This window comes from Pinus tabuliformis, chromosome 7 (assembly GCF_031772625.1).
Source record: "Pinus tabuliformis cultivar Carrire ecotype Pingquan chromosome 7, CPIR1, whole genome shotgun sequence".
NCBI classification, from domain to species: domain Eukaryota; kingdom Viridiplantae; phylum Streptophyta; class Pinopsida; order Pinales; family Pinaceae; genus Pinus; species Pinus tabuliformis.
The window spans coordinates 2,038,167,258-2,038,181,169 of record NC_142293.1 but is presented as its reverse complement, the minus strand read 5'-3'; the positions used below and the strand labels follow the sequence as shown (position 1 = coordinate 2,038,181,169).

At 37.6% G+C, this 13,912-nt stretch overlaps 1 protein-coding gene across 1 annotated transcript in view; it reads left to right on the top strand.

The window, feature by feature from the left end:
- The window catches only part of LOC149256692 (pleckstrin homology (PH) domain-containing protein), a 492,716-nt gene that overhangs the window by 20,753 nt on the left and 458,051 nt on the right, over positions 1-13,912 (top strand). Inside the window, 2 exon segments of the mRNA XM_089460839.1 lie at positions 49-183; positions 271-321. Coding sequence (XP_089316965.1) covers positions 49-183; positions 271-321 — 186 coding nt within the window.

Here is a 13,912-nt window from a genome sequence, read left to right as displayed (position 1 = left end):
TCATGCTTTAATAGATGTTTTCATTCTTTTTCTTGGCTTAAATTTTAGGTCCCATGGAGCAGATTGGGTCAAGAACCAGTTTTAGTTTATTTGGATCGCATTTTCCTCTTGGTAGAGCCTGCAACCAAGGTTGAGGGATCTACCGATGATTTTGTACAAGAAGCTAAGAGATCTAGAGTACGGGTGAGTTGTGTGAGAATTCATTCACTTGAATAGGTTTTAGTCTTTAGACATTCTAATGAATATGCTAAAGAAAAGCTTAATTTGCAGGAAATGGAAACAAAGTTGCTGGAATCAAAACATAAGCAAGAAGCTGAAGAGGTATGCCTTTAACAAGGGAATCTTTTAGATTGGTGGAGATATGACATTTATAATGTTTCTACTTATATGGTGGAATAGAGTGGATCAAGGTTTTTCTAATCTTTCGGGTGGTACTTGTCAACTACTTCACATTTCAGTTGTACCATTGTCAACTTGGGCATATGTCATCTTTAGAATAGTGGATATCTGACATGCTTTTGGCTCTAGTGCTGACCCTATAGGATTTTGTATAGACATAGAGTGGATAAAACAAGATTGATCTCTTTCACCTAACTTGTGTTGGAAACTTGACTATACTGGGGGGGGGGAAGAGGGGGCGCGTGAATCATATAGTGCATTCATGGACATCAATTTTCTGTTTACTTTCTTTTCAATATTTATCTGAACTATTAAATGAGCAGCATAACATTATATGAAAAACAAATTTAATATATCAACAACATTCAACTACAACATAAGAACTAACACAAGAAGGCAACATACGTGGACACCAGATATAAGTGGAAATCTATAAAGGGAAAAACCAAGATTTTTGTTGTTGTTGTGATGCAAAGACAAGCTCCTACTTCCTTTATTACATCAGCTTTTGGAGACCCCAACCTCTCTACTATTTTGCAAGCTACAACTTGCTGGGAAGCTCTTACTCCCTCTTTTACATTAATTTTCTGCAAGATTCTACCTACAAGAGGCTCCTACCTCATTTTATTTCTGCAAGCTACTACTTGCCAGGGTAAGTCAGCTGGCACGGGGACACGGGACACGGGGATTCGAGTGTCGGACACAAACACGGACACGTTGACCCCCTGGAACAAGACACATTATATATTATTTTATTAATATATATATATATATATATATATATTAAAAATTATATATTTCTTACACATTCTCATTCATGATACAAATTCATTGATTCAAACATAGATCTTCATGACTCATCTAGAGTTGGCTCGCTATTGGAGTCCCTTTGGATCCAACGAGGAGTGTGGTTGCATGATCCTATTGGGGATGTAGGAGCGAGAGATACACCTAACATCCAAGGCCAAAGGAAAGAAGCTTTGGATAAGTCTTTGGCTGCGTCGCTAGGGCTAGGGAGGAACTCGTCTTGGGGGGGGGGGCGGGGCGGGTGGGGTAGAGGGCGGGGCCTATTCGCGAATCCTCTAGTACTAAACCATTTGATGCTCTGGGTGTGAGTGAACTGATGTGCTGTTCGACACTTCTGTAATGGTCTCGAAGGTATTGGTTGGTCTCCCAAAGGGAGGGGCTGAGGGGAGACTTGCAGTCTCACTGCTCTACTATTTGAAATACCCTTGAAATCAGCTCTTGGCCATGACCCATGTCTTGTTTGGCATATTATTTTTTCTTTCAATGATTCGTGGTTAATATGCTCTTTTTTTTGGAAGGCCTACAAAAATGATTAAACTCACGTTTTATCCTTTCCCAAAAGTTGTCTGTGAACCTAAGTTACAACTTTCTTTACATCTCAATGTGCCTTACCATGATTACCTCACTTTATAAAATCGATTGGTGGAGAAGGTATTGCTATGTATCTACCTAGGTGTACAAATTTCTGGTCATTATTTGTCATGTGAAATTATATATTGTTTGGTCTTATATAGATTGTCTTCAAAATGCCTTGACATCTTAATGTCCCCAATTTACTATGACATCTTGAGCTCGTGTAGGTTGGGGATGGAATCATTCAACTTCAAATAACCAGGAATCCCTTTTCATGATCTTCTAATGATGACGTCTTTATTTAACTTTATAGTCCTTTTTACAACTCAACAAAATGACATAATTTCAGCACATCATAACTTTTATGGACCATATGTATTTTTGTTACAATGCTAAAGTTTTAACATGACTAAATATAATAAAAGGAAAAATACAACTTAATAAAAAAACTCGAGATATGTTTGTCCCCTCCACTACTTGAGTATTCTGCTCAAGGAATAAGTCAATTGTTGCTTTTCCCTCTGTTGAGGTACACCTATTGATTCTTGTCTTGGTGCCAATGTTTCCATTTATATAGGTGGTGTTGCTAATACCATACGAGATGAAGATGATGTTGTTGTTGGCTGCTATGTTGATCGTCATGTTAGCTTTTGAGAATTGCCAAAGTGTTTACGTCATGTTTGGGTGTGGCAACCAATCTGGCTCACCAATTAAATATCTGAATATTTGGAATGTAAATCAATCCATTTAGCATAAAATAATATATGGAATAAATGTACGAGAAATGATACAATCAAACCTAGCAGGTCTTGTGGAGGGATGATACAAACAAAGTTTGTTATTACACAAATATATTTAAAATGTCCAGAATATAAAGAAATCCATGGACAATATATAAATAGTATATAAGTAATTGATAGTAGAAAATATGATGATGAGAGTACAATTGGGGTCCTGTATATATACCTAAGCGGGAGTGCCCATTCATAAAGAGTCATGTCCTTTGGGACATGTCTTTTCATAATTATTAATTATATTGTATTAACTATTATTACCATTGTTGTTTATATTTATTTTATACAATTTAATTGGGTCCTATATATATACCTAAGCGAGAGCGCCAATTTGTAAAGAGTCATGTCCTTTGGGACATGTCTTTTCATAATTATTAATTATATTGTATTAATTATTATTATCATTATTATTTATATTTATTTATACATATTTATGTTTATAACATTTCTTTCCCCTTTAGAAATGCTTTGTCCTCAAGCATATTGATGAAAAGCTTTTATATTTGTACTTTCACTTGTAATGTTTTTGCATGATCTTGATGTTGTCATGGTTGATGATACTAGATGATATGAAGTCCTAAGCATTGAGCAAAATTGTTGAAACGTAACATGATCTAACCATCCCAAATCAATCTTTTGTGGAACTTTGCGCTTATAGGCTTCTAAAGATGAATTGTTATCATAGGACCTAAATTGTGCCATCATCGATATTCTTTGGAATGTAAATTAGTTGTTTTTGTTCTAAGTGATATGGATTTGATGGCTGGTTGAGATGTCTTCTCTTATGATCTGGGTGTCGATAAGGAGTTCTTGTGTCTTAATTTTCTTTTAATGTAGTTGTAGCATTTTTTTAGTTATTTTTGGCACATGATCTTCTATGCCTATTGATATTGCTAGTTTGATTATTGGATCTTCTCTTGGAATTTCTGTCATTTGAAGTTTGAATTGCAATATCCGAGTATGTCTTTACTTCAATGGGATGCTGATTTGACTGAGATGTGAGGTTACAAGGGTCTGTGTTTGTTCCCCTTTCTTCAACTTGAATTTCCACATGTGAAGATTTTGATACTTCTTTCTCGATAAATTGTTGTAGTTTGTTTTCCAATGACTTCTTGTCCTTCTTAACCTTCTTAAACTGCGTAAGTAATTTTTCACTGTGGTCCTAGGGGTGAGAAATTTCTTCATTTTTACCTGTGATAATTTTGTCAACATTTTGCATATTTTGCCTTGAGTTTTGGTTTCTTGAATAATTACTTTTGAGATATCTTTTATATCTTTTACTGTTACTGAATTTGGCTCCAATGTAACGTCCTATAGTGTTATTTTTTCTTTCTTATAGGACAATGTAAAAAACAACTTCTTATTATCATGATAGACTCTAGTGATTCCATTTAGGGTGAACTCAAAATAATGTCACCTTGATCGCTACATAGGGATATAACAAAAAAATGCAACATAAATGTATAATCTCCAATGTTTAATTGTAAATCGGTCATGTCATATTATTTTGTGTCCCAGTGGTCTAATTTTTCAATTATATTTGATTCGGGAATCACCAATTGGTTAGTGAATTTAAGCTTTATATAATTATTATTTTTAGCAGTGGCGATAGAAATATTGATATCTTTTTTTGCAAGAGTCCCCTTATGTTAATTTTAGGTATGTTCTATGCTTAGAGCAATTTATTTCAATTTTCACAGTTAGCTCAATATCTTTTCCAGATTAGCAATCACATCAGCATTAAAGTAAATTGCAGATATAACATAAACATAGATCGCAGAAGACAAGCCAAGACAAGAGGACACAAGATGTGGCTCTAGCCAGGGACAAACCCCAATGTGGGGAAACCCTTGATCAATTCTTCTTATATGTTCTTCAATAGTTTGACAGAGAGAGAGAGATAGTACATTTAAAATAGAAGTCAACACTTTGACTTATCTAGATAAGAGCACAGATCATCTCTAAGAAGATGATCTATGAGATCAGTTGAAGACATGCTACTTCAACTGATTCTCCAAGGTGACTCCTTCACCTATCATCGTGCTGCATCTCGTCATCATGCTGCACCTCACTGTGCTGCACCATGCTGAACCCATCATCACAATGCTGGACCTCATGACTGCTGCACCTAATGCTGCACTGTTGTCCCATGTGCCATGGTTGAACCATGTTGTCATACTGAATGTCTCATGTGCTTGCAACACCATGCTTGCCACTGCTATCCATGCTGTCCTTGATAGCCATGCTGTCCATGCTTGCTAACCATGCTCCTTCTGCCATGTCATAGCCACTGTCCCACTTTGCCTTGCCATGCATTGCTGCTGTCCCATATGTCTTAGCAGCACTATGTCACCTTGCTCTCCCGTGCATGTTAGCAGCACTATGTCACCTTGCTGTCCCGTGCATGTTAGCTCCACCAAGGTCCTAGTTGTTCCATTTACTAGCATTGCTGTCCACAACACTGCTGTTCCATTGCTGCCCTCACTGCTGCTTATATGGTGACTGGTTACGGTATCTGGCAACCCTTACACACCCAACTATCAGTCCACAAACTGCAACGTATTGCTCCTATTCTCCTCGGCCCTGCTGTTGCCTTTTCTTCTCTAGAAACAGCCCTAAACTAGCCCTTAATAGATCTGCTATCACCTACAGCAGGTGCTCCTATCACAACCCTCCACGCTGTCTCCTTATGTTGTCCCTTTAGGCTTTGTCTGACTGCAGCGAAGGCCACGCTGTCCCTACAACCCCTTCATGTTGTCTAGGGCAGCCTCCACGCTGTTCCTTTGACCTCTTATACTGTAGCTATGACTCTGTTGTCCACATAGCTGTTCCTCGGCCTAATCTGCCCAACATTATGCACATGGAACAACCCTTACTTACCACGCTTTTCCTTTGCTGTGGTGGTATGGCCTGCGGCCTACCACACAACCTTGCTGTAGCATACGACCTCCTCCAAATGTGCCCCAACAGCCAGCGTTTTACTTCTCTTCCACTCGGCCTAGCAACCTGTCTTCTCGGGCCTAGTTTCAGCCTTAAGACTTACAAAACTCTGCCTCCTGTAGCAGCCCTCTTCTCCTCCAATGTCTAGGGCTTCCACTCCTAGATTTCTCTTCCACTAAAACCCAAAGCGAGTGGAGAGAAATCAAGAGAGAAGTGTGTATGAAATGACTCACAAGTCATCTCCTTTTATACTAAAACGTTGAGCACATGTGGGTGTTATTTAGTTGCTGGCCAACCTTGACGAATTGTGTTATAACACAAATAAATTCATAACTCCATGAATACTTATCGGAATCGGATGATCTTTAGATCAATCTTACACCTCCCGATGAGAGGGATCTAAGAAAAATATCAGCTGCCATAAATAAGATGACCCACATGGAGTTTGACCCTAGTTGCCAATTTTAACACCTTAATTCTAAATAGCACTGAAACATAGCTATATAAAGTTTTTGAAAATCTTCCTTTCTTCTCAGTTATAAACTCCATTTTGTTTTCTGTGAATAATTTACACCAAACGATGCTCTGGTTATTAAATTTTCATATTCTTTCACAACGAGTTTAGACTTAGGGTCCCATTAAAAATAATTAATTATTTTAATAAAACCGTCTCTGGGTGGAATTTCCCAAAATGATTTTTAGGTATTGGAGAATGCATGTGTCTAAGCCTCCCTGCAAAATTTGAGACTTAGAGCACATTCGAACTAGAAATCAACATTCCATTCATTTGGATTCCTACAAAGCTCCACAGAAAGTTCTTGTTCTCTTTTTCAAATAGTGAACTGATCTTACATTACCCTTACTAATTGTTAATGCTGTTGCTCTTCACATTGCCTAGTGACCAAAGATGATATTCTACCCTTGTTAGAGTTTGCTTCATGACACTTCTGCATAACATCCTGTGACTTCCATGATGTGCATTCACTTGTTTTAAGCAGCCACACTACTACAGATTGGTACCCAAACACTTGCAATTAGAATTAAAAATCAAGCCCAAAAGCAAAACCATCATCCAAGCAACTTCCAGGTCGAATCTTCCAAAAAGAGGCCAAAAACCTCAGAGGATAACTTCAAAAGATATGCGTTTAATCCTTGCCTCAGACGAGTTGCTCCAGATCATTCCAAAATTTGTCTTTGAGGGAGTTGAAGGTGGTTAAAGTAGTGTCACAGACTTCATTACCAAGATGCGTGTTGAATTAGGATCTATGTTCCCAGGAAACGTGGTTTCGGGGACAGGAACGGGGACGGGGACGGGGACGACATTTTTGGAAACAGGGTGCGTGGGTTCGTCGGGTAATATAATAATATTAAATTTTAATAATTAAATTTTATAAATTATAAAATTATAAATTTATAAATTATAAATTTATAATTAATAATAAATATGAAATTTGAATTTGTATATTTTTTCAACTTTAAACAAGAAAACTTTAATGATAATCATTTAAACTTGCACACCATTGAACATTCAAGATTGACACTGAAATTTCAAAATCTATCACCAAAAAACTGTTCATTGTTTACATATTAACACGAATCATGATATGGGACAGATTTTGTCACACACAGCTGACTGAGATACACTAGCCAACTTTCCTACAAACTCAGGAGTACGCTCAAAAATCCTAAAGTATTCTGAGTTCTCAAAGACTCAACATTTTAAACTTTATTTTATTGGGCTGCCTTGTGTGTTTGGTGGGACAGCAGTGAAATATATGCTGCCAGCAACCATAATTTATACTTTAATGTAGCCACAAGCCTTAAAAAAAACCACAGAATTTATATGTTAATGTAATGATTCAATTTTTCAAAAATTAAAATATATATACTATGAACTGTTTTACTTTTTCCTGAACAAATTCTGAACCATTTAATTGGATTTTGTTGATCCATGGTGAAATTACATTGCAAGGGCAAGCAACACCATTGTTAGAGGGTAGATAATGAACTGGCTTGAATGTTGTGTAGATGGTTGATTTGAAATACATTCTCACTGAACGGTTTATATTGTAAAGAATAGCACAGAGCTATATTCAGTGTATGAATGCATTTATGTAATGCCATTCATTAATGCAAAAAATGATGAAGATTTTATGTGTTTTATTAATCTAATTGCAACTATTTCAGGCTAAAAGCACTGAAACGTATACTTCTCATATTATAGTATATAGTATAAAAAATTAAAAATTTAACAAGTCTGGGCTGAGTAGAGGTAAGTTTGTGGCATTGTCATCTCTGTTTAGGGCTTCGGTTGGGTACAGGAGTCTGCATAGGGAGACCGAGGTCTGTTCCTTAGTGAACAATGAGTTGTTTTGTGTAAACAGTGGCATGAATCAAGTCCTACAGCTCAGCGTTTGACAACAAGGAGGAGGGACTATGCCGCAGCTGTAGGAGGCAAATTGAGTGTATAAAAGTGGACTGACAGTTGTGGCTCATGTTGCAGACAATCCGAAACAGCAAGAAATTGTGACATTCATTCCGGCAAGCCTTTAAAAGAACCCAACCCGAAGAACCCGAAGAACCCAAGAATCCAAGAACCCATTAAAGGAAAAGAACCCATTTTTTTTTTTTTGAAGAACCCGGTTCTTCTGGGTTCTTTTGGGAAGAACCCGTACCCCAATCCGGTACTTGGGTGCGGGAACCCGGGACGGGTTCGAGAACCCCACCCCTGGGTGCGGGAACCCATGCAACATAGATTAGGATCAAGGAATTCGTCATCTTTGCGTACAAAATTCATATTGCCTCATCAAAGTGTTATTTTACTTCCAAAATGGAGCAAATCAAATCAAACTCTAGGGTTCCTTATATTTGATTTAGACTAGGTCGAAGATATGGCTTAGGATAGATCGACTATAGGTGAAATGCAAACTAGCGAAATCTTCAACTTGTGTTAGAGAAATGTGTCCCAAAGGCTTGTTTGAGAACTACCTTGCGTCTACCACAGGCCTAAATAGATAATAAAGAGTGAAACCTTCATATAAAGATTGCACCATGCTGCAATAAAATGGAACCCTTGCCCAATGAATCTGATTCAGTTTGAGGAACGGGCTTCAATTCTTGGTTGAAAGAAAACACTCAACATTCTTAGCTATAGTCATGAGGTTGAAGAATCTCATCGAAACTTCTTGAGATCTACAATGGAAATCACAAGCAAATCCCAACACCCAAAAATCAACAGCCCAAAAACTCTAATTAAGTTAAAAATCAGAGGACAAAACTCAAAATTTCTACGAACTCCATTACATCACAGAGAAAAACACAAGTTCCTTCCCTTAGAGAGGCGATAATTGCTTCACGCTGTTCCTCATATCAGAAAGAGGAAATTCAGATTTGTTTTTTGATAATCCATTTACCACCCGTGTACGTCATTAAATAGTTTTTGGAGGCTACCAGTGATGCCTTCTAGAGAACTGACATGAATTAGAATTTGATTTTTGCCTTTAACTTTTATGGACCAACTTGGACTTTTATTTTATTTTTACCTTAAGCCTACCAGACTTGGTTTGCTAGTAGTGGTGGCTTCTAGAGAACCATCATGAAATAAAATAGAATTTAATTTTGCCTTGAACCTTTATGGACCGACTACTCTAGGCCTGCCGCCTAACAAACTTGGTCACGATTTGGATCAAGAAGAAAATTTTGGACCAACATCCTTTATGAACTTTGAGCTAAAGAGGAAATTTTGGACCAAAGGGTTGATTAAAATTTGCCTTCCAAATTTGACCGATAGCATGCTGCCACATCGACAACCTATGGGGTTTTGGGCCATAGATTGGGTCTTCAAATTTGACTGAGCATTTATCTCAAACGGTGAGGGCCCACGAAACGCTCCACATACCACTGGAATCAACATGACGAGGAGAATTTGATGGCGAGAGTTTGCAAGATAAACTAACTAATCTGCATAATCAAAATCCTCAAAATTTTAGGGGGGTGTGTCCATTGTCCAAGAAGTCAAACCCTAGAGCTAGGGTTTCATCATTACATGGTCAGGTTGCATCATCTTGTGGAAACCATAAGATCAATGAAAATATCTGCACTTACTCTGCTTCCTGCACCTGCTGCATCTGTTGTTTGACATTAGTGACAACATTCTCAACAATAGGCACCCTCCAACTTCTCCTCAAACCTATTGTGGTTATCTCCAATTCAGAAACTTAATGGAAAAGATCCGCCTGGTCCTTTAGGCACCCACAAAATCAATTTGTTGCCAAACCCATGACTATGTTGAATGGTGTTATCATTAATGCCAATGTTGATTCTTGAATGCTCTTAATATTTGTTTAGTTTGCTTTGATTGGAAGCTCCAAATAACAAGAAGCCCTGGTAGAGAGGATGGGAAGCCCTAGATGCTTCACACTTGTTGAAGAATCTGAGGATGAAGACTAATGGATTTGCTCCCATGATCATTATCATTCGATTCTCCTCGTCGTGCCTATTCCAATGATAAGTGGCACATCACATGGGTTCTCTCGATTGAGGAGATATGGTTCTTGAAGTTGAAATCCCATTTGTTGGTCAAGGAACCCCAAAGGAGGTGCTACAATCAATTTTACATTATATAAGGAAATTAAAATTAAAATGGACTACCCTAGTTAAAGTCAAAAAAAGGAGAGGGATTTTATCAAGGATAAATAGTCAAAAATTTGAATTGAAGTCGACCTCCAAAAATAAATTTACTTTTGGCTCCAAGAATTTAAATTTGAATTTTAAACTTAAGGTTGCCTTCCCTCGTTAAGCTGGTCGGCTTGCCCCTCTAGAATGCCCTTCGGCCTCTATAAATACAAGGGTCGTCTACTCTCCATGGACAAGTGAGTAACTCGCACATATTATCTGATGTTTATGTAGACTAGCATAGTCATGATTATGTGAAGAAAAGGTCAAAGCTTGTTGAGGTCGAGTTTTGGGAATTTGGTTGGCCTTAAATACCTATTTTGGATAATGGTTTATCCGTGCATCATTTCAAACCTTCAAGCAGATTTTCTAGGCCTATTTTCGACATCTTTTGGCATGGTTCTCTGCGACTTCTATGACCTTATTCATTGGTGCTATAGACCTCCTCTGTGACATATATGTTGGTCCTTTTGAAGTTAGTTCAAGGTACTTGTTTGAGTTGTTTTAGGCAAATTTTGAAGCAGGCTTTGGGCTCCTTTTGAGGCACATACTTGGGCATCTCTTGTAGTGATTTATGACAAGAAAACCTTCACCTATCCGCACTATAGATGAAAAAATTTATTTGGCCTTGTTGTTGCCCAAATTGTACATCCAATGTGACAATGTTCAGGATAGGGGCTGTCACTCTGATCCCTACCCACTCCGTTTAAGCTATCTCCTAAATGTAGGCTAAGGCGGTAGTTCCTATAGATGGAATGATGAGGAACCTGTTGACTTGTTGGAGACCAAAAAGTTAAGGAGATACAACTGAATATCCTAGCAACTTGAATTAGAATTATGTGACAAGTAAATTATTAAGCACAACTAATTAGATTTCTTGAGATATAAATGATAGACCAGTGCCTCAAGATTAATTACTTGCACAACAAAGATCAATATGTCAAGTTAACGGGTGAAACATGTGCTGCAATGATAAGATCCAAAATCTCTCCAAGATGAAATGCAGGATCTAATCTAATGTGAGATGCAAGATATTGGTTGCTTTTAGTTAATATGCCTATTGTAGGTGAGTCCTTCCTCTCAATTATGTTGAAACTAGTCACAAACACAAGTTGTAGAGAGAAGTTCACGGGAACAAGGCTAAGGCCTCATTAACAATATCTCCCTTGGAGTTCCAACGACCCAGATACATTTGTTCCTACAAGGGACTGCCCACAAGAGAACTGCAAGGTCACCATTGTTAACTGCGAATGAGGTTCTAGAGTCTAGACTTCTCCAAGTGGGTTCTGTTCCTAGAAAAAAGGTTTATAAAAAAAATAAAACAAAATAAAGTTAAAAAAAAAGAAAAAAAAGGAAGAGAGTTTAAGAAAAAATAATATTATAATTCTGTTTTTGGAAAAATACTATTATAGAAGTTAAAAGACAAGTTGAAGTACAAAGTGCAAGGGATTATATTAAAAATTGTGGCTACATAAAAGATTACAAGGTTACATTCGTGGAGTCAATCATTGAAGAGAAAAGAATGAAGTCTAATTCGAAAATGATGGAAGGAAGATTCTCTTGTAAACATGGCATGATCCCATGTTATAGATGATGTACATTGAAAGGGAATATCCAAGGAAAATATATTAATATTATTATCAACGAGAATCATTAGGAAAATTACATTTATGTTAATTTAGCAAATCAATTATTAATTTCAGGATCAGATATAATCGAGAAGAAAGAAGCCTCTTATTTCGATGCCGAATACAAAATTAAAACTTGCAAGTAACGATTGATGAATATGAGTATGTATCTCAATTTGGTGTAGCAACTATGCTTAGAGAAGAGATTGACATAATTTTCAGATTACCTTGGTTTAAAGAATTGGGTACTTTTTTTATAAACATTGAATTATTATTATTATAATTTTTTTGTTGATCTTCCCTTATAAGAAGAAGATGATCACATTCCAAGACATGACCATAAAGTCAGAATCAACAACACCCTCATCACAAAACCTCAAGGAGATTTCGAAATTGGTGTTCCAAGAGATCCAATTAGAAAAACAAAAGGAGCTTAAAGATGTCATCTGCAGTGTGTTAATCTAGGTTGTCATTGATGCCAATAGTTGATCATTGATATAATTGTGACTGGATGGAATATATTCTTGAAGATTTTAGAAGATGACTACAACTCTTGCTTAAGATGGTGAAGTGTCAATCGTGCTATGACATGTCTACATGATAACTTATGTGGATCACACTTGATGAACATGATTGGAACACTGCTTTGGAACCTTAACCCTAGACTATGAAACCCTAATACATAAATATACCCTAATAAAAAAATCATGCTAAGAAACCCTAACCGTACCCTTAGGAACAAATTCCTAATTAATAAATATTATATCCCATCCGCCTATCGGAACTCTCATAGCGCAAGCTATAAAGGGCTGTCACCCCCGAACCACCGATTTCGATATATATTACGGACTCGAATGCACCATTTAACATGACTAAATGTAATATCGCATCCGCTGTATCGCTAGTCTCTAAGGGATGTCAAACCGCCGATTGCGATTGCGATATATATATATATATATATATATATATATATATATACACGGACCTGACGGGTGTATTAACTTTTGTTTAATGTAATATCGCATCCGGTTCGATCGCAAGTCTTGAAGGAGTGTAACGATATAAATTGCCGATTGCGATAAGGTGATGGACTCGATGGAGTTATTAACAACTGGTTAATAACATAATCGCATCTGCTCCGTCGGCAGAAGGGGAATTGGTCATGTTATGTGCAAACCTCCGATTGCGATAGAGCTATATATAATATTGCATCTAGTAGGAGCAATCGGCCATTGGCGATGGTATAAGCACGACTTATAAAAGACCTCTAGAAAGTTGCGATTGTGATTGGATAGTGACGTGGCATGTGGGACCTCTCTGTTGGTACAACCTCACCAATGAAATCCTCCGTAAATAATGATTAGAGTCTATTGTATAAATATTAAAGAAAAAAGGGCCTCTTTGATATTGTTTAAAATGCAACATTTCTTTGTAATTCAGACTCTCTTCTGAATTTACGTGTCCTGTGAGTATTGGAACACTCGAATAGATAGAGGAAGCCATGGATCGGGAAGCTGAAGAATCAAGCGAGTGTGGATGGATGAGCGAGCGTAGAGGAAGCTAAAGCAACCGGAGGAGGGAAGCCAAAAGGTCGAGCGAGCGTTGAGGAAGCCAAAGGTCAGCCGAGCAAGGAGGAAGCCAAAGGTCAGCATATAAGGCTTATATAACAGAAAAAAAGTGGTTAAAGTTGGCGAACTGGAAGAAAGGAAGAAGCGGTAGGTCCAGCAGGACAGGAGGAAGCCGAAGGTCCAACAGGACAGGAGGAAGCCGAAGGTCTAGCAGGACAGGAGGAAGCTGAAGGACGAGCAACTCTGTTGATTGGATTCACCTTTGAAAAGCTCAGACCAGTGCTGGGTTAATCAGAGCTTAGTGCAGTTAATTGTAGACACACTGAAGCGGTGTGGAGACATTATTGGAGATCATGATGGCTGTTTGATATCATCATGAGGTAACTTTTGCAGACTCTATGTGGACAGTATGAAGAGTTGTAAAGACTTCTTCATATGAAGTTTGGTTGCCATTGATGCTGTAGCATGGAGACTATAGTGAAGCTGTAAACAGACAAAATTCAGTAAAGAAGAGTTTTGGGAGCAGAAC